Source organism: Muscardinus avellanarius (genome assembly GCF_963383645.1).
Source record: "Muscardinus avellanarius genome assembly, chromosome: 9".
Taxonomy (NCBI): Eukaryota; Metazoa; Chordata; class Mammalia; order Rodentia; family Gliridae; genus Muscardinus; species Muscardinus avellanarius.
Window position 1 is genome coordinate 34744907 of NC_137795.1, and position 21595 is coordinate 34766501.

The 21595-nt window shown below is 36.9% G+C and overlaps 2 protein-coding genes across 3 annotated transcripts in view; one reads left to right on the top strand and one right to left on the bottom strand.

Annotated features, from left to right (window-relative positions):
- Nucleotides 1-5893, top strand: part of ANKMY2 (ankyrin repeat and MYND domain containing 2) — a gene marked incomplete at both ends in the record, with an annotated part of 47611 nt that extends 41718 nt beyond the window's left edge. The window contains 3 exons of one of the 2 annotated variants that reach the window (XM_080701768.1): nucleotides 1332-1460; nucleotides 3548-3681; nucleotides 5713-5893. In XM_080701768.1, coding sequence (XP_080557894.1) covers nucleotides 1332-1460; nucleotides 3548-3681; nucleotides 5713-5893 — 444 coding nt within the window. Of the gene's footprint in view, nucleotides 1-1331; nucleotides 1461-3547; nucleotides 3682-5708 lie in introns of both variants that reach the window. The other variant, XM_080701769.1, reaches the window with a different exon arrangement.
- A 2884-nt stretch (nucleotides 5894-8777) lies between these two features.
- Nucleotides 8778-21595, bottom strand: part of LRRC72 (leucine rich repeat containing 72) — a gene marked incomplete at both ends in the record, with an annotated part of 57213 nt that continues 44395 nt past the window's right edge. The window contains 4 exons of the mRNA XM_080701178.1: nucleotides 8778-8943; nucleotides 10253-10280; nucleotides 18247-18399; nucleotides 20144-20233. Of these exons, the coding sequence (XP_080557304.1) occupies nucleotides 8778-8943; nucleotides 10253-10280; nucleotides 18247-18399; nucleotides 20144-20233 (437 nt within the window). The remainder of the gene's footprint in view (nucleotides 8944-10252; nucleotides 10281-18246; nucleotides 18400-20143; nucleotides 20234-21595) is intronic.

Consider the following 21595-nt stretch of genomic DNA (forward strand, 5'->3'; position numbering starts at 1 on the left):
CATCGTTGAGCCTGGCCTGAATCTGAATTTTTTAGCAAGTTCTCTGATGAACATCATCATTTGAACACAATTTCTATAGAGTATCACCATTTGACCATGATTGCCTTCATTCCTGATAAATTAAGTATCTGATATATGAGCATTCATTTTGCCAAAATTTTCTCACCAGGCAAAATAAGAGAATTTTTAGCATCTTAACACAGAAAAGTAGCATCATTGTCATTATTATTTATATTCAGAAAAATAGCAATTTATAAAAGAATTTTACTTTTAGAAAACTTCTTGAAGCCAGACATGGTAGCACACACCGGTAAGACCAATACTTGGGAGGCAAAGACAGGAGAATCACAGGATCAAAGCCAGCCTCAGCAACTTAGTGAGAACCTGTGTCAAAATAAAAATAAAGTAGGACTGGAAGTGTAGCTCAGAAGTAGAATGTCCTTGGGTTAATCCTAAGTACAAAAAATAAAATAATAAATAAATACTTCTTGAATCTTTTGAATATTTTCTTTTACTCTCTGGAGTATGTAGAACAGTATAGAACATTGTTCCCTGGTGATATCTTCTAAGATCTATTATGTACACTTGATAAAATAGTATAAAAACAAATATTCTTAAGAAGAAGCAAGGACTCAAAAATGAAAATTATGAACAATGACAAAATTTTGGTTAGCAATAGACGTGTATATTTGAAAAACTCAGAACAAAGAATTGTTAGAAGCAGGTAAGAAACATAGATATTCTGCATTTATTTTTGCTTACTACAGATGGGTTTTAATAGCATCACTTCAGGCAACTAAATATTTCCCCCATATAATTTTTTCATTAAAATGTAAAAAAGTTCTTCTTTAACAATCCATTATAATTTTAGTAGCCCTGTAATAGGAATTTTTCACACTGTTGATTTTTCTTGATGCCTAATTTAAATGCTTAAATTGTACCAAAATTTTAAGAAATTATGAGGTAAACATTTGTGTTGTGCTCTGTATGTATCCTACAATTATATGAATTTTGTCTTAATGTCAGCTCTCAAAGCTCCTACTCTAAGTTCATTGTTCTATTTCTGGACTTAACTGAGTAATGCTAATTGGTAAATGCCCATGTTCAAGAATGGGGCCAATTTTTTCTCTTTAGTTATTGGGATCTGTGACTTTCTTCCTATATTCTTTGTAAAGCATTTTAAAAAGGTATACTCAAAAGGAAATTTGTCCTAAGGTCCTTGTATTGCAAACCTCGATGATTTCTTTCCTTGTGTGTCTGTTGCTGCAATCTTCTAAGGTGATTTCAGAGGTTTTTGTTTTGCTTTTTTCCTCTCTTAATATGCATTCTAGGGTTCCGACCCCACTGCATTCTCTGTGCTTACCCAAGCCATCACCGGTCAGGTGGGCTTTGTGGATGTTGAATTTTGTACCACCTGTGGAGAAAAGGGAGCAAGCAAACGGTGTTCAGTATGCAAAATGGTGAGAATGGAAGTCTTCTAAATGTATTGACATACAGTTAAGATCACATCCAAGCTGACAACTGAGTTTTCATATTTTGTAAACCTAACAGTGGATGATAGTTTACTAATAATAAGTTCTAATACATGAAAGTATTACATCTAATAATTAAAGAGGAATGTAGAAAGAAAACTAAGATCTGAGTATAGAGGTGCACGCTTGTAATCCTAGTACTTGGGAGGCTGAGACAGGAGGATCACAGGGAGGCTGAGAGGGGGTAGCAGGTTCTCTGCCAACCTCAGCAACTTAATGAGGCCTTTCCAACTTAGTGAGACCCTGTTTCAAAATAAAACAATAACATAGGACTGGGGGTGTAGCTCAGAGATATAATGTTCCATTCCCACGAGAGAGAGAGAGAGAGAGAGAGAGAGAGAGAGAGAGAGAGAGAGAGAGAGAGAGGAGAACTGAGAGAGAACTTTAAGATCTGTATAGTTCTGTGCCTTATCTTCTGCCAAACTACCAGTCTGCCTCAGTTTCTATGCTGCCTACCCCAGGCAAAGAAAGGATGTGAATGGATGAATATGAGAAATGAGAAAGGTTAGAAAGTAAGGGGCGGGGCTGGTGTAGCTGTGAATACTCACATCAGGACATTCATAAACATACAATATTAATGCTGTTGACATTTACTTTTACTACAGTCTTTTCATCAATGGTCTTTTATCACCAAACTTTAACCCATATAGACTAAATAAACTATACTGTTTTTATTCCTCCTCCTCCTCCTCCTCCTCCTCCTCCTCCTCCTCCTCCTCCTCCTCCTCCTCCTCCTCCTCCTCCTCCTCCTTTCTCCTCCTCATTCTGTGGTATTGGAGATTGAACCCAGGGACATTCTACTTCTGAGCTATAACCCCAGCCCTTTTGTTTTGTTTGTTTTGTTTTGAAACAGGGTTTCGCTATGCCACTGAGAGTCTCACTAAATTGTTTATGCTGTCCTTGAATCTGCGATCTTCCTGTCTCAGCCTCCTAGGAACTGGCATTACAGGTGTATGCCACCATGCATGACCAGAACTATTTTGTAAAGGGCATTGCCAATTGTGTTCATTTTCTCATACCCATGTTATGCACGCAAGCATGTGTCTGACCATTCACTTCTTTTTCTGTTGGACATTGGCTGGCCTCAGTTGGGACAGTCAGGTGGCTGAGCAAGTTCTTATGGAAATGGCAGAAAGTATGAATGGGCAACAAGAAACATACAATGCGGCCTGGCCTTGAAACTGACATGCCATCTTATTCTTTTGGCCCAAAGAAGTCAGGTAGCCAAACCTTTAAAGTCAAATCTCTTTCTCTGCCATGTACAAAACTTGGAAATCACATGTGAAAATGTATAAATGTAATAACGAGTCAAGAACTGGGTCCAGTAAAATAACCTAAAACACCACGTATATCAAAGGGCTTAAAATAGTGCTTTGCATATAATAAGTGTTGAGCTAGTCATGCCCAACTTTTTACCATCTCCCCTTGTAGTAATATAAGCTCATTTATAAAAACTTCTTGCTGTCCTTGTACACATTCCTTGTATGTATACATCCTTGTATGTGGTTTCCTTCTCTATACCCGTATTCTTGTTCAGGATGTTTCCTCCACCTGGAATGCTTCTCTCCCTTGCTCTGCCCACCCTGGCTCCCAGGTAGAGTGAGTCACTGCTTCCTCTTGCACCGTCGCTTCTGCATCGCGTGCCGCGTCACAAGCTCGCTATCAGGTGTCGGTCTCTCTTCATTCTACGCTGCCCAAGTCTTTCTCAGCCTTACCTTCATCTGGGATGACAAATTTATCTTTGTCCTCCTAGAGTTTCAGTTCTGTACCTAACATGCTCTTAATGCCATTTGTCTTAGCCTTTTGGAGACCATTTGTTAATATATCATTACCGTTTTAAAGTCAAAGTTAAAAATTACAAATCTAAGTCAGCACACAACTATACAATATATAACCACATATAGTTGTATGGACAGCCTAACATGTTTATAGAATAGCTCGTTGTTGACTGTCATAGTTGGGAAATCATGTAATCCTCACTCTTAAAATGAAAGTGAACTTAAAATTGCTTTCAGGTAATATACTGTGATCAAGCTTGCCAAAAGACACACTGGTTTGCGCATAAGAAAATCTGTAAGAATCTGAAGGACGCTTATGAGAAACAGCAGTTGGAGGCTGCCAAAGGAAAGAGCCACGAGGAGCGTGGTAGGTACATGACCACTGTGCTCATTCTAACTCTTCATAGGGAAATAAAACCCAGCAGTCTATGGAATCCAAGGATGCCCAAGAGTGGCCAACAGAAGGGTCACACTTAAATGTGTCTCTTTTTTATTCTGTGGGATAATGCACCAGGCAGAGTCAGCCGAAATATCACTGGAAAACAAATAGACAAAAGATTTGGAGGAAAGTGGTTTATTCCACAATTTGCATTTTAACTCAGGAGACTGCCCTTCAGTGATGGAATTATTAATGGGTAATCACTTAAATTCTGCTCATGAGAGATTTTAAAGTTTTTGGAATAAAGAAATAATTAAATCCCCTCTAATGGTTACCAGACAATTTTAAGGTCCAAAACCTTTAATTTTCCTAAATATGATGGTTACAGGTAAAATTACAGATTATAAATTATAGATCGAATGCAGATCTAATATACAGTTTAATTTCAAGTGTCAGAACAATGAGTCCTACTTTATTTCTTTCCTTCCCTTGTAAGATGAGACAACTCTTTTTCTTCAAAAACTGAGTTGCATCAGCAGTGATTTCTGGGTGTGGTGGCACACACTCGTAATCCCAGCTCTTGGGAGGCTGAGACAGGAGGGTCACACAGGTTCAAAGCCAGCCTCAGCTACGAGTGAGGCTCTCAGAAATTTAGTGAGACTGTTTGCAAATAAAGTATAAAATAGGTCTGGGAGTATAACCTGGAGGTAGAAAAGCCCCTGGGTTCCACCCTCACTACCACAAAAAAAAAAAAAAAAGGCAGTGATTTTCATATGGAAGAATAGAACTGCCCCACTCCAGAGAATATATCCTGTGTTCTTGGGGAGTGTATGTAGTTTGAAAAAATTGCTTGGGTGATCCCAGCTATTTCTTTCTCCACCTGTGAGGAGACAATATCCCCTTTATCACTTGGTTGAAAAAAACACTCTTGGTGTGATTGAGTTGTACAAAATTAAATCATCTACCATTTGGAGACTAGTCAGGCCTCCTAATTGCCTTGCCTTCTCTGGATTGAACTTTTTAATCCAATGCTGAGGAGTGAGAATAAGAGCTGTTTATGGAGCCGGGCGTGGTGGCTCATGCTTGTAATCCCAGCATTTGGGAGGCTGAGACAAGAGGATCGAGGTTCGCGGACAGCCTCAGCTACTCAGTGAGGTTCTCTGGAACTTAATGAGACCCTGTTTCAAAATAAAGAATAAAAAATAGGGCAGGGGGTGTAGTTCGGAGGTCAAATTCCCCTGGGTTCCATCCCCAGACCTGCCCCCCCCCAAAAAAAAAGAATTGTTTATGTACAAACTACCAGTCAGTAGGATGGGAACTCCCAGTTACTAAGCATCAGTCATGTGCCACATACTACTTTAAATGTTACAGAAATATATTTTTCTTCACAGATATAGGGTAGGCTTTATTACTAATTCCATTTTATTGATAAGGAAACTGAATACAGGCAATTATCTCCCCATAGGCATCAAGCTAATTGAAAGTTACATTTAAATGAAGATTTTGTCAATCCAAGAAAACAGTGGTGACTTAGAGGACTGGCTTTGGGGGTGAAAGCCTGAGTTCAATGTTGATTCTGCTGGATTTTGTTTGTTTTTATTTTTGTACTGGGGATTGAACCCAGGGCGATTCTGCCCTCAAGTTTCACCCCCAGCCCTATTTTTTTTTTTATTCTTTATCTTGAAACAGGGTCTCACTGAGTTGCAGAGGGCCTCACTAAGTAGCTGAGGCTGGCTGCGAACCCAGATATTCCTGTCTCAGCCCCCCAAATGCTGGGATTACAAGCCTGCACCACCATGCCCGGCTGATTCTGCTGTTTTACAAAGTGTGAAACTTGGTGCAAGTAACCAAACTTCTCGTCAGTTTCTTCAGTTTTACACAACTGATGTATTACAGTAGAGATAATAATCTATCTCTTTTAATTATGAGGACTAAAAAAGTTAATACGTGCAAGGCATTATGAAGAGTAGTTGAAACATGATGAGAACCAAATACCTGTTTTTTTTTTCTTTTTATTAGATAGAAAACTTGATGTCAATTCTAATTGTGTTACTGAAGAGCAACCAGCGGCTGAAACTAGTATTTCCCAAGAGGATTCCAATCCTAAAGATTCCATGGACGGGGAGAAAGAATCTCATGGAAGTGAGGCTGGGTTGGAAGGCGTACAGGATGCTCCTGCCGGCCCACAGGCATCTGAGGAGTAAAAGCCATGGCAGGTGCCAGCGTGGATGGTTCTCACCTTGGCAGGCAGCTGGAAAACTCATGTGAATGTATCCTCATTGCCTCTGACGCCTGCATGGCGCTGTGGCCGGGTCACACATTTCATATAACAGAGGCTCCCAAGCAAAGTTCTGTCTACCATGCTCAAATTTCCTATTGGCTTCTGTTCCAAAATTGAACTGGTATTCCTATGGAATTTTATTGTTGTTATTGTTTCAAAATACAGGAAAAACATTTTTGTTCCCTTTTTGAGGTTGGCTCTCCAGCCATTGTTTCCAAAAAATAATAAAGCCCCTTAAAGAATAAATAGAGGTTCTAGGGAACAAAGACAAACAGAACTGGTGTGTGAAAGAAGAGATTTTTTGGGGGAAAAATTATATTGTCGTAGAGATGAGTCATTAAAAGAATCATAACTTATATGTGAATAAAGTGCATATAAATAGCATTTGCAACAGTGAAATTCTACTTATTAAAATGTTATAAACTGAAGAGGAGCTCAGTGTTAAAAGATATTTACCATACTTCAGCTAAGTATAGTTTACTATAGAAATTGCCATGAATAGCCTTGAATTTCACGCAGTTACTGCAGCAATGTTCTCTCTACACTATTTGTACCTTTAGAGATGTCAGGTCCTACAGAAGAAACTAAGGCATGGCCAGGGCTATCTCTGCATGTGCATTAATAAGACATTTCCTGAAATGGTTTCACTAAATTCTGACAAAACAAACCATATACACAATTCTTGTAAAACTAACTCATGTGCCATACTCCACCTGAAGGGCTGACTTTTCTCTTCCTGCAGGCTTTTTGTGGGGCTCTTTCTCTACAGGAACTATGATTTATAACTGATTTAGAGAAGGTTCTGGCCTTTATTTTTAGTATATGTGATGTTTAAAATGGAGCTTGAGTATAATGCCTGTGTTACAAAGATGCTCACGTTGATTTTTAAATAAATCGTGCCTGCGAATATAAACAAGTCATCTGGTTTCATACTTTATTGTTGTCAGGAGGCAGTAAATACTAGAGAGCGTAACAAATCATAGGAAACTTAGCAAATCCTGGAGGACAAAGTGAAAATAAACTTAATATTTGTGATTTCAGATCGAATTACTACAGTTCTCACCTCGCTTTGCAGATCGGTGTCTTCCATCCCCGTCGATTCCCATCTTCTTTGCCCCCACTCTCTTTTACTCCAGCCCCAGCACATAGGTTTTTCGCGCACAGTTTACACTGCATTGCTCCGGGATGACTTTATATGAGTAGATTCAATGTTAAGGGTTAGTGAGTAGAAATTAAATGGGTTTTGGTCTGAACTTGTTCATCATAAGCCTCCCTTGTTTAAATAGAGTCATCCATCAAAGCACCTTGTCTATAAAGTGGTAAGCACTTACTTTAGGTAGTGAAAGTCCCTTTGTAGACCTCCCTCTCCCAAAATATTTTTTTTTAGTGTCTTCACCATTCTCTTCCTTTTTCTCTCCCCCTTCTCTGCCATGCACAATGCCAGGCCCTGACAGACTGGGCAGGGACCTGCAACCTGGGTGGTGACACTCAGTGAGCTCTCTGTGTATTATTTTTGCCACATGTATACCAGATTTGGACCTGAAGAAGCCTGCAACATTGAAATTTGAACAACTACAGACAAAATGTAAAATGTGCCAGTTGAAAGCCAGTCTGCTAGGCTGCCCTGTGGATTTCAAACTCAAGGTGGCAACGTCAGGTCATACTTGGATTGCCAGTCTACCTTATAAACTCTGAATTTGCCAGCACTTACAATGGCTGATTGCTCAAAATAAATCTTTACACACATGTGGGAACTATTTTTCCAGAGAGCCCTAATACATCAAGTGTCTTGGTCAGTTTGGGTTGCTATTACAAGCTATCATACAGTCTACTTTTTATGAGCTCTAATGGAGCTTCGTGATTGGCTAACCACTAATGAGTTTGAGTTACCTTAAGTTTCTGGTTTTGTCACTTGGCACCAGGCAGTTGCTGAAAGAGTGTCTGGGTTCTTTTCCCCTTAGCAGCAGGCTTCTGGCTAGGCCGAGCCCAGATCATTGGCCCACACCCCAGTCTAGCAAATGTCTCCAGAGATGAGAATAAAAACAGTACACCGGGTAAGTAAGTTGTGGTATAGTCATATGATGGAATACTATGCATCAGTGAGAATGAGCGTAATTGCTACTAGCTATAACAAGAATGAAACCTTACAATGTCGAGTGAAAGAAGCTGGACCAAAATGTTTCTCTTCTGTGATTCCATTTCACCATCAGACATGATTAATTTAGTCTCTAGAAATCAGGGCAGTGATTGCTTTGGAAGAGTAAGCAGCGACTAGTAACAGGATTGAGGGGCTTTTATTTTTATCTTTATTATTTTGTGGTACTGGGGATGGAACTCAGGGGCATTCTACCTCCGAGCTACACCCCCAGCCCTATTGTTTATTCTTCACTTTGAAACAGGGTCTCGGTGAGTTACAAAGGGCCTCATGTCCTCGAATCTTGATGCTCCTTTCTCTGCCTCCCACAGGCTAGGATTATAAGCGTGCGCCATCATGCCCAGCTTAAGGAGCTTGTAGACTGCTGGTAATGTTCTGTTCCTTGATCAAAGATACCAGCTACATGACCCTGTTCATTTTTTGAAAATTTATTGAGTTGAACACTTAGAATTTGTTTACATTTCTATATACAAGTTTCACTTCAGCAAAATTTATATTTAAAAACCTACAATGTGGAACTCTTTCTCATTGTTGGTGTTTCTGTTCACACCTAAAAGTTTAAAGTTATATCATGCAAAATATATAATGTGCTAAGTCCAGGGAAGTTTAATATTCAACCAACCACCACTAGGATTTCTGAAAACACCAGGGCTTATCTTAGCATGACCGTGAGCATTTGAGTAGATTCTGTGCCTTTTTCTTCCATATATTTTTCCTCTCGTGTTGGAACGGTGTCCCAGTTCATAGATGTAATAGTCATCACAGACCTCTTCATGGATCTTACAAAAACAGCATCTTCTGGGTCATCGAACACAGTTCTGTCATTGAAAACAATGATGTCAGAAAAAAATAAGTGAACAAACTAAAATTTTTACTTAAGTGAATAAATGCCATATTTTTCTGTTGTTTGTAGTTTAATGTCACTAACATAATTTGTGAACCCTGACAAGTGATTTCAGATTTCGCTTATTTTTATTGTATATATAGTTTATTTCAAAAATTGAATACCTGAATATATTTGGGGATCTAATAGAGTTCAGGTATCACATACTCAATTGAAAATGGTGTTAACTGAGATGATGAAAATAACTTTAGATATCTAGTGCATATTAATATCAAGTACATTTTATGATAAAAATTAGTTTTTCTATACTACTATATTTTATAAATGTGCATGAGGATATTTTTAAACACTGAATTCCAAAAAAGTTCACAAGAGTGAAAATAAAAAAGAATACTTTCAAATTCACTAATTTTGGTGAATTTGAAATAAATATCTTTCATAGAATTCATTAAATATTTGCTTTGAAAATATAATAGCTGGGTGTGGTGGCACATACTTGTAATTTCAGTATTTATGAGGCTGAAACAGGAGGATTGCAGGAGCAAAGCCAGACTCAGCAACTTAGTGAGGTCCTCAGCAACTTGATGAGACCCCATTTCCAAATAATAAAATAAAAAGGACTGAGGTGTAGCTCAGAGGTAGAATGCCTCTGAGTTCAATCCTCAATACCACCAAAAAAAAAATAAAAGAAAATGTAATTTTTGTGTGTGTGTGATACTGGGGGTGGAACCTAGGGGCTTTTCTATCTCCAGGCTATATTCCCAGACCTATTTTATATTTGGAAATGGTCTCACTAAGTTGCTGAGAACCTCACTACTAAGTAGCTGAAGCTGGCTTTGAATCTGTGCAATCCTCCTGTCTCAGCCTCCCAAGCACTGGGATTACAAGCTTGCGCCACCACGCCCGGTGAAAATGTAAATTTTAATAAATATAAAATATTAACCTATATGGCAGTTGCTCTTACTGAACATTTAAAAAAATAAACAAGTAAAATTTCTCATTTGGAATAGCTGATAATTCTTAGGTTTTATTTTTGATGCATCAAATTACCTTTTCTTTATTTAAGATTATAACAACCATACTAAAGACCTAAATATGCTTAATATGAAAATAGCTAGAACTCATCTATCTCAAAAACAAACCATAGCCATTTTTTCATCTGTTGAAAAGGTAATCATTTTTTAAAATTCATTAAAAGCTATTTTAGGAAACAGGGATAATTTAAGAAAACAATTATGCAATCTGGCCATAAGATTATAAAAATTTAAAAAACATCCACTTACTTGTCTACATTATCTGCAAAGGCAAAATCTAAAAAAAAAATTTTAAAACTTAATTAGTATTTCTCAAGTGTTTATTCAGAGTTTAAAAAAAATAAAACAGTGCTATAAACAGTGTTAGCTTCCTGTTTTCAAGAAATGTATCAAAAATACCTGAATGCCTAACCTAAAAGAAATTTTCTCTTAGATACGTAGAGTGGGTTTTGCCTTAGGTTTGGGGACAAATCCATTAATAAATTCAAATCTCAAAACCCTGACAACAAGATGTTTAATCAGTTTAATTACCAATGGGATCCAAGAGAGGCACTTTTATTAAGATATTGAGGCTCATGTGCAGAAATGGATCCTTTTTCTTCTGAGCGGTGCATGCATGGGGAAGAATAGTCCAAATTAGGAATATTTAAGGCCATTCCATCTATTTGGGTTCTTGGCATTAACTTCAAAGAAAGAGAGTAAGTCCCAGATCACAAGAATCTTTATCTTCCCCAGCTTTAAGGCTCAAGGACTAGACCTCAAGCCTGGAGTTCTTAGGGTATCTTCCAGATGATCCTTGCTCTGTTTACTCCACTCTAGGAGGCCCAGTGCCAGGCTAGAGATGGAACTTAATAGCACCTGTTGAGCCACAGAAGCCCACAGTATGAACTCTGCCAGCCCACCAGCCTCAGAGCACACAGCCGCTACCTCGGGAGAGTTCATGGCATGGTTCTCTTCACAAGTGGTTGATCCAAATCTCTCATGCCTGTCTAACCCCCTAGTCTCTTTCCCCCATAGTGTTATTGAGATATAATCTAGTAGTACAATTATACATATTTAAGGTATACAGCTAGATCTTTTAAAATACATATACATTGCAAAATAATTGCCATAATCAACTTAATTAACATATCCATTACTTCACAAAGTTACCATTTCTTTTTTAGGGGTGTGGCAATGAGAACATTTAGATTTATCTTCTTAGCATATTTCAAGTATATAATGTTAACTATAGTTACATTATATTTGCTCTCCAGAACATAGTCATCTTCTGTAACTGAAACTTTTCCCACTTTGACCAGTATCTCCCTATTTCATTTCTCTTTTTCCCTAAACCCTTGGGCAACCACCATTCTATTCTGTTTTTGTGAGTTTAATCATTTTAGAGTCCATTTATATGCTATACCATGCTGTATATTTTCTGTGTCTGGTTGATTTCACTTAACATTATATGTCTGCCCGGTTCATCTATATTTTCATAAATGGCAGACTTTTTTATTTTCTTCAACATTTTAAATTACAAAAAGCACACATATATCTTACAATGAATATAAACAATAAGGAAAACAGTGGGTTAAAAGTGGAATATTTTCACCTTTCTATTTCCTCTTATCAGTAGTATTACTATTAAGCATGGGATGGTGTATCTTAGGGGTAAAGCTCATACTTTGCATGTGTGAGGCCCTGGGGTCAATATCTGCACCACCACCAATAAAAAAGAAGCACCACTATGAGAGTTATATGTGTGTGTGTTTTTAGCCTATTGTGTACATCCATATATATTCACACACTTACATCGACATAGACTTTTTTAATGACAAAATTTAAATTTTGTTATTACTCCATGTTATATTAGTCTATAAAGCATTTAGAAACATTCCATGTATATCATGAAATAACTTTATAATGAAATAGTATATATTATACAAATGTGCCATAACTTAATATTCCCCAGTGAATGATTACTTATACATTTTCTCTTATAAAAATGTTATACATTAATACTTATACATATGTATTTTTTGTCCACTTGTGCAGGCACTTCAATAGGAGAGATTTCATATTGAATTGCTGTGTCAAATGGTTTTCACATTATATATGTTGATAGATACTGCCATAGTCTTTTAAGAAGGTGAAACCAGTTTATATTTCTTCTCAAAAACATGAATTGTGCTCTTTGTCCTTTCATTTTAAAAAACCTTTTAGAATTTTTCACTACCTGTTGTATTTGCAAGTATTTGATCATTAGTGAGGATGATCATTATTTATTTATTTTTCTATAAATGTCTTGTCCATGTCTTTGGCCACTTTCCAAAATTTTTCTAATCAGCTCATTAAAGTCCTTTAAAAATTACACATGTTAACTTCTCCCTGTTATATGTTGCAAGTATTTTATTCCAATTTTTTTTTTTTTTTTTGGTAGTACTGGGGGTGGAACCCAGGAGCCTTCTACCTCCAGGCTACACTCCCAGACCTATTTTATATTTTATTTGGAAATAGGGTCTCTTAAGGCAGCTGAGGCTGACTTCGAACCTGTGCAACCCTCCTGTCTCAGCCTCCCAAGCATGGGGATTACAAGCATGCACCACCACGCCTGGCTTCCAATCTTGTATTTTAATTTTGTTTCTATGCTGTATCAAAGCTTTTGTTTTTATGTAGTTAAATCTGTCAACGTTTCTCTTTTGTGGCTTTGGGCGCTTTGATTGGCTTCTTCAACTTGGATTGTAAAAGTGTTTTCTTCCAATACTTTTTAGTTTAATTTACGTTTTAGACAGTTAAGCTCTCTAGACCCTATTTTTCCATATACGATGTCTTCCTGGTTTATCTCTTTGGCCCAGGGCTGCCCCAGTCATCTCTTTCTATGTTAAGGCTGCCCATCAGAGTTGTGCAACATGGTTACCCTGTTGAGGACTGGTTTTTGCCTCCACAGATTCTTCCGGCTACATAGCTCTTGTAATTGCTCAGTCCAGTGCCACACAATCTCCAGGCCTCGCTTGACCTCTAGTACCTAACTTTAGAAAGAAATAGCACTTGCCATTCACTGGGTGAACCTGGTGTCATCACTACTCAAGGGTCAGAGGTTTCTTGAAGACTTCCTGAATTTCTCACCTCCCAGCCCATGATCTAATTCTCTTTTCTCTGGATGCTACCATGTCTTACATCTGTATCGACCTACCCCGTGGTGAATTGCCATCTGTTAAATAGCTGTTTTTTCTTTTTGGTTTTTACCCCTCTCTTTGCTGAGTAATAGCTGCCTTAGCTTCCAGGCCTAGTCTCTGTGACCTCTGGACCTGGAGCTCTGTATTGTTTGGAGAGAAGAGCAGAGGTCATGGAAATCCAGGAGTGACACTTTGGGGCCACTAGTAGGCTAAAGGTTGATTGATATTTTATCATAAATATCTCTTCTTAAGTTTTCCATGGTTTGGTAGTTGAAGGGAAATCTACAGATGTTTCCATAACAGCCCCAAATGTCCAGTATGGTGGCACACACCTAATAATCATAGTACTTGGGAGGCTGAGGAGAAGTGCAGGTTTGAAGCATGTCTCAGCAACTTAATGGGACCTTGTTTCAGGATTAATAGAAATAATAATAAAATGGGGCTGGAGATGTAGCTTAAAGGCAGAATACTTGAGTTCAATCTCCAATACCAAAAAATAAAATAACAGAAAAGAAAAAAAATCCCAAAGTGTGATGATTCTGAGAATATTGCTTATTCCACAATAAGACACATAAACATTAATGGAGGCCTTTTTAACCATACTCGTTAGGTAAGGATTGGTAGCTGAGATTTGAAGAAAACAAAACTGACCTTGCTTCTCATGCTATTTGGAATATAATTTTTTTCTTTCTCAACTTAAGATTTTGTATAATCAAATCAAACTGTGGTGTTATAATTACCTCATAAACATTTCCAAACAAGATCGGGCATGTTCAGGGTGGTATGGCCGTAGACCGTAAACATATTCAAACATGATTTCTTTGCGAGAAAAAATTCAGAGTCCTAAATGTGCATTTCACGATAAGATTTATAGATTTACATAAAAACAAATATAGAAGCTACAAAACTATCAAGCATAAGTTTTAAAAACTTACATAGTGCTTTATTATAAATGTCTAATTAAGATACATTAAAGTATGCTCTGGGGTAAAGATCCTTTATAATTACGATGATATAGTGTCGCTTTCTGGCCACTAGATTGATAAAGAGTCATGCTGCCAATTTTTAAGTGCCTGTAATCAACACATGCATACACTAAGAATATGAATTTGAAAGAAAAAGTTTAAATGCAATAAAATACTCCTGTTTTCCTTCTGATTTTGATTTGAAAATTAATAGGAAATGAATCAAAAGGATAATAATTCTCTCAGCAATCTAGTTAAGTAAACGAAATATAAAGCACCACAGGTAGAGATCATTTTTCCCCTCGCATTTGTGCTAGTTATGTCCTGAAAGACAGACTGGAGGTTTTCTGGTTGCTGTGATTGTGTGCATTTTTAAGAGGATGTCCTGAGATTCTTTTTCCACCCCAGTATAACTTCCTCTCACTAATCGGATTAAATTCATGTTGGGCTATCACTTCCCATGTAAAGCTAAAGAAAACCAAAGAAGTGGCTGACCAATAGAAATAGTTCATTATACACTGAGTATGTGCCATATACAGTGTTAACATGTTTTACAAATTAGGCATCACAGCAGCCAAAGGAAGACATAATACCCATTTTAAAAATCAGAAAGCTGAAGAATATTAATGTCCAAAATAAAATGCATGAGTATTCAGCAGGGCTGGTATTCAAACCCAGGGAAGTCTGCTCCCCAGGCTTGGCCTCTTGCCTTCTCTCTAGTTGCTCTCTAACTTAAGTGGGCAGCAGATTCACCCCCAAAGCTTGTTTAAACACAGCATGGAGTGGACACTTGAGTTTCTAGTTTAGTAAATTAGAGCAGAGTCCACGTTTACAAGTTCCTAAGTCACACAGATGCTGCTAACTTGGGGATCACACCCTGAGACCCACCTCTGCTTTACATGATACTGTTCTATACCTCCAGTATAGTAAAAGTAATATCCTGTGGATATTACTTTCATTCTATGGGAGAGATGAGAGATAAAGGAATAAGTTAAAGGGTACCTTGAGGAAGCCGTCATAAAAATCAAGACATTCTGCAATAATTTCAGAGTCATAAAGGGAAAATGGAGGAATCTAGTCTAAATTAAAAGAGAATAAAAAAGCCAGGTATGGTGGTGCATGTCCCTTAAGTACTGGGACAGGAAGAATCACAGGTTCAAGGACAGCCTCAGAAATGAATAAAACTCTCTGCAACCTAGCAAGTGAGATCCTGTTTCAAAACTAAAAATAAAAAGGGCTCGGAGGTAGGATGCCCAGGGTTCAATTCCCAGTTCCACACACAAATACAATACAGTACAATGCAATACAATACAATAGGAGAAGAGAGAATAAAGAGCCATAACATTCAAATGTTACTGTGAATCTTGACTGGATTCTGGCTTGAAAATGCAGCTACAGAAGCCTTCTTGGAATAATTGGGGAAAATGTGAATGTAGATTATATATTAAATAATACAAATTAACTGGGATTTTTTCTTATGCATGATAGGGGCATTATAATGATACAGGAGAATGTCCTTATTTTAAACTTGTAGGCTAAATTATTTAAGAGTGTAGAGCTATTACTTCTGCTGCTGAAATAGTCAAAGATGCTATAGCGCACTCATGTTATCCAATTTGCTCTGTAGTTGGGAATGACAGACTGTTAGTAGAAGATTCCTTTGGCTTAATGAGGCAAAGTCTCATATAGGGAAGCTATTGAATCTGGCAGAATACCAACATTTTTTATTTTAATTTATTATTATTATTATTATTATTATTATTATTATTATTTTATTTTTTGGTGGTACTGGGTATGAAACCCTTCTCCCTCCGGGCTACACTCCCAGACCTATATTATATATTTTATATTTTTATTTGGAAACAGGGTCTCTTAAGCCAGCGAGGCTGCCTGCGAACCTGCGCGATCCTCCTGTTTCCACCTCCCAAGCGCGGGGATTACAAGCTTGTGCCACCATGCTCGGCAGGCATTTTTAAAATCAGGATAGGCATTTAATATTCTTGCACCTTTTTCTGTTTGGAAATTTTATAATAAAAGGTTTTGCCCTTATTTTCCCTCCCTCCTTCCCTTCCTTTCTTCTTCCTTTTTTTCTTTCCTCACTCCCTTTCTCAAGTATTAAATTTAGTTGGTTATTTAATTCTTGGTTGACCATCACTTTCTCTTGGCATTTTAGCGGCATTAGAGATCTTAGATCACTGTCTTCTGACTTTCATAATTGCACTGGGGAGTTTGTTGTGTGAATCAGTTATTCTTCTCTAAGTAATCTGCATTTGAAATGACTTTGTCTTTGAATTCCTGTGTGTGTATGTGTGTGTGTGTGTGTGTGTGTGTGTGTTCAGTGTCTTTTGTCTTTAGATTTACTTTGTATTGAAAATCTAAGGATTCCTAAAATTTATCAATTTTGAAAATTTTCCAGCTATTATCTTCTGTTCAATTTCTGTAATTTTTCTTTAAAGAATTATCACTGAATTTATACTGAATCTTAAGTATCTTCTTGTCTCAACATCTAATTAATATTTTCTATTTCTTTATATTATATTATGGGTAATTTCTTCAAAATTATTTTCTGTTTCAATATTTTCCCCTTTACTTCTAGAAAATCCATTTTATTTTTTCTAAATACATGTTGTTCGCTGGGCGTGGTGGTGCACGCTTGTAATCCCTGCGCTTGGGAAGCGGAGACAGGAGGATCTCGCAGGTTCGAAGCCAGCATCGCTGGTTTAAGAGACCCTGTTTCCAAACACAAATATAAAAAATAAGTCTGAGAGTGTATCCTGGAGGTAGAAGGGCTTCCAGGAACCCCAGTACCACATAAATAAATAAATAAATAAATAAATAAATAAATAAATAAATAAATAAATAAATACATGTTGTTCATTTGACGAAACATGATGAGGGAAGGATTTTACTTTTGCACCATTTTTATCCCCCCTTTCTTTCTTCCTGCAGTGGAGATGTGATGGTTGGTGGTAGCAACCATCTTATAACCTTAAAGTACACTAAAAATAAGCATAACAAAAGATAGGTACATTCTTGAACATTGATGAAATCACAAATTGTTACAGTAATTCTGTATATCCTATCTATGTACTCTTTGCTATATGAGAAAAATAAACCCCTACTTGCTTGGATTTCTGTTACTTAAAAGAAATTAAAATTAAATTTGAACTAATGAAACATTAATAAAATATTTTTGTTTGTTTTTGTTTTGTTTTTTGGTGTTTTTTTTTTTTTTTTTTTTTTTTTTTTGGTGGTACTGGGGTTCCTGGAAGCCCTTCTACCTCTGGGCTACACTCCCAGACCTATTTTATACTTTTTTTTTTTTTTGAAAACAGGGTCTCTTAAGCCAGTGCGGCTGACTTCGAACCTGCGCGATCCTCCTGTCTCCGTCAATAAAATATTTGTAATACTTGTGTATAATGATCTGGTATGTGAGTATAACCAAAATATTAATGCTAAATATTGTAAATGACCTTTATTTCTTTTTAATATTTTTATATATCACCAAAGACTTACAGTTTTAAATGATTAACTTGTCTTGGGTTAGTGGTAATAATAATAACTATAGCCTATTTACTGATTCCTTTATTATGCTATATATTGGGGAAGAAGCTTCAATGTGTTATATAATTATTATCACATTGCTTATTTTATTTAATATTATGAATAAAGATGAAAATTATATTTTCAATTATATAATTATATAATTTTAAAATTATATAAATTTAAAATTATATAATTTAAAACCATAACATTTGGAAATAATTAAAATGATTTCACTATATAGTTACATAATTTATTTTAAATTAGTTATTATTATAATCAAGTTTTCCAAAATTTAAATTTCTTTTTCTTTATTTTTTCCTTCAAAATATCCAAAGATAGCCAGGTGTGGTGGCACACACTTGTATCCCAGTACTTGGGAGGCTGAGACAGAATTGCAGGTTCAAGGACAGCTTCAACAAATAGTGAGACCCTCATCAACCTAGGAGACCTGTTTCAAAATAAGAATAAAAATAGGGTTTAGGGTACAGCTTAAAGGTAGATTGCACCTGGGTTCAATCCCAAGTAACACACACACACACACACACACACACACACACACACACACACACAGTACCTGAAGGTAGTCTCTGGACTGGCTTCTGCTTTAATGGTAATTTAGGATTCCATGAAGCATCTACTTTTCCTCCAAATGCTATTGATTGAATGGTATGAGCCTTTTTATGGTTAAAAATGGTAATCATTGATCTTCTTTCTTTTTCTGTAACTTCTGATAAGTACAGAAAGTAATGTTAATGTTAGCAGCATACATAGATATGCAGAGTGATTCAGAACAGAATTGAACACTTTAAAAAATGTCTTTAACTGAACAATGTTATTTGTGAACATCTTGTCAAAACAAAATTCATAAAAAGGCTATCACAGTTATTTTTATAATTGTACAAGCACTCAATATGTATGCCTCCTAAGTCACAAGGCAGAGCTCAGTCCTGCCATCCATTACATCCCATACTCTAACAAATCACCATGAATGACTGACATCACAGCATGATGCATCCCTTTAATTCCCCAAGGCTATCAGAAAGAAGAGATGCAAACGGGAGGTTTTGATATATCCTCATAAGGTTAGTTACTCAGTAATAACTTATTAAGAATGTTTGGAAACAGGGTCTCTTAAGCCAGCACGGCTGGCTTCGAACCTGCGCAATCCTCCTGTCTCCGCCTCCCAAGCGCGGGGATTACAAGCGTGTCACTACACCCGGCTAAATCTTTCATTTTTTAGTTAAAAATCTAAGATGACAAGGGCTGAATGATTTGGCATCCAACAGGTTAAGTGAAAAGCAGAACCAGAAGGACACCTTTCCATATGTTTAGGTAGGTGGCCTTTCCAATTAAGTGGTAAAGAGAGATGAATTCCTAAACAAGGAAAAATCTCAGAAAGCAAAATTTCAAAAATAATTTTAAAACTTCCATTTACAAAGACCATTATCCAATGGCATAAAAATTCAAATGTACTCTGCATTTTAATTGTTTGCTGGTGCATTATAATCATATATCATAATGAAGTTCACAGTGACACAGATACATAATGCACACACTTGGTGAGCTTCCTCCCTCCCCTTCCCAATACAAAATACTGAGATTGGCATTGTAAATTTTGTATACCTACATAGTGTCAAGTCAATTGAAGTGTTTATCAGTTCTCCCTCCAATTTCCTCTCTCTCCTAGACCTCCATCACCACTCCAACTGAGGTTTTCCTCGTTGGTCTGGAGTTCAAAATTTTCCCTAGCTTCCCCATATAAGGTAAAATGTACAACCATTTACTTAGTTATTGTGTGTGTGTGTGTGTGTGTGTGTGTGTGTGTGTGTGTGTGACTAGCTGATCTTGCTAACATAATTTTATCTAATTCCATCCATTTTCTTGCAAATTACATAATTTTCTTCTTCTTTATGGATGAGTAGAATTCTGTTGTGTATATGCCCCATAATTTTGTAATCCATTTATTTGTTGACAGGCACCTAGGCTGGGTCCATAATTTGGCTATTATGATTTGTGCTGCTATAAACATGGGTACCCATGTATCATTATAATCTTCTGCTTAAATCCCTTTGGGAAGATTCCAAGGAGTAGTATAGGTGGTCATATGATGGTTTCATTCCCAGTCTGCTGAGGAACCTCTACACTGATCTAATAGCTGCACTAATTTGCAATCCCACTAACAGTGTGTAAAAGTTACTGTTTCCCCACATCCTCACCAACATGTATTATTGTTTGTATTTTTGATGATTGCCATTCTAATTGGATTCGTATCTTTCTGATTCCTAATGGTGTTGAACATTTTTTCTATGTTTATTGTTTATTTATTTGTAGTTCTTTTGTGAAGCAACTGTTTAGTTCACTTCCCCACTTTTTTATTGGTTAATTTGATTTTTTTAGTGTTAAATTTTTTAAACCACTGAGTTACAAGACTGCTTTTCAAATATTTCTCTACAAGAAAGAGTTGTCCTTACGGTTTCTGTCAAGCAGCTCGACTCCAGGGAGATGGTAGATTATATATAAACGATATAGTTTATACTGGCACAAAGGGTTTTGGTATAGACCTGTAATGAGAGAATTCAAAATAAGATATCAGATTTAAAAATTAGTTTATCAGTTAATAAAATAGAAGAAATTGAAGGTCTCATGTACAACATAAGTATATGTAAAACTGCTTCATATCAAGCCAGTGGTCTCATTAAATCCTTTCTTATTCAGAGCAACACTTAATTATTCTAGCTGTTAAATTCACTTATTTGCTGAGCACAGTGACACATGCTTGTAATTCCAGGACTTGGGAGACTAAGACAAGAGAATCACAGATTCAAGACTGGCCTTTATAACTTAGTGAGACCCTTTTCTTTTTTATCTTTTCTTCTTTTTTCTTTTCTTTTTCTTTCTACAGTACTGTGGATGGAACCCAGGGGCATTATACCTCTGAGCTACACCCCCAGCCCTATTTTTTAGTCTTTTTATTTTGAAACAGAGTCTCACTGAGTTGCAAAGGGCCTCGCTGAGTAGCTGAGGCTGTCCATGAACCGCTATCCTCAGTCTTAGCCTCCCAAATGCTGGGATTACAAGCATGTGCCACCACACCCATCTTGAGACCCTTTTTCAAAAAATTAAAATAAAAAAGGCTAGAGGCATAGCTTGGTGATATAATGCCTCCGGGTTCAAACTCCTGTACCAAAAAGATTTGTTTATTCAACTAATATTTACTGGGTTCTGCTATCTACTAGGGATGTAGTAGGTGCTGGGCATATTTCATTGACCCAAATCTGTCACAGATGGGGGGGGGGAATTTAAATGTTTGTAATTAAAATGAAAAGGAATAACTTGCTATCAGCTCTACAAAATTCTTGAGGTTGACAAAAGTATCTCCAGGGAGTCTTCTTCTAGTCTCAATGGTCACCAGGGAGATGGGTAGCAATGCAGCACACTGTGCTGATATCATTTCTCCTTTCACTTGGAGTTGCTTAGAATAGGTAAGTGCCTTGGCAGCTTCAGATCTCACTAGGAGCAGAGCTGAGCAGACGCGGGTGTTGAGTCTTGTCTGCCTTTGGCCAGACACACTGTAGCTCAGAGATCCGGGTGTGTTGGTGTGAAGATATGTAATGATCCTGCAGAGGAGCTCCTGGCACTTCGGCCATCACATTCCTTCAGGAATCAGTATGCAGGTACATTTTAAAATAATCTTTAGCTACAAGTTGTGAGGGTTTTATTTTCAAGTAAAATATTTTGCCTACTCATCCTTAGATAATCTCAAAGAGAATCACGTCAATACATTGTGAAATAAAGCTTTTATGATCTCCAGTTGGGTATCTTTAGCTATTTGGATTCAGTTTCAATGCAAATTTTAGAAACTACTCCTGAAAAAATACACATAGCAAGGAGTACCACTAGATGGCAGTAGCAGAAAGTGCTCC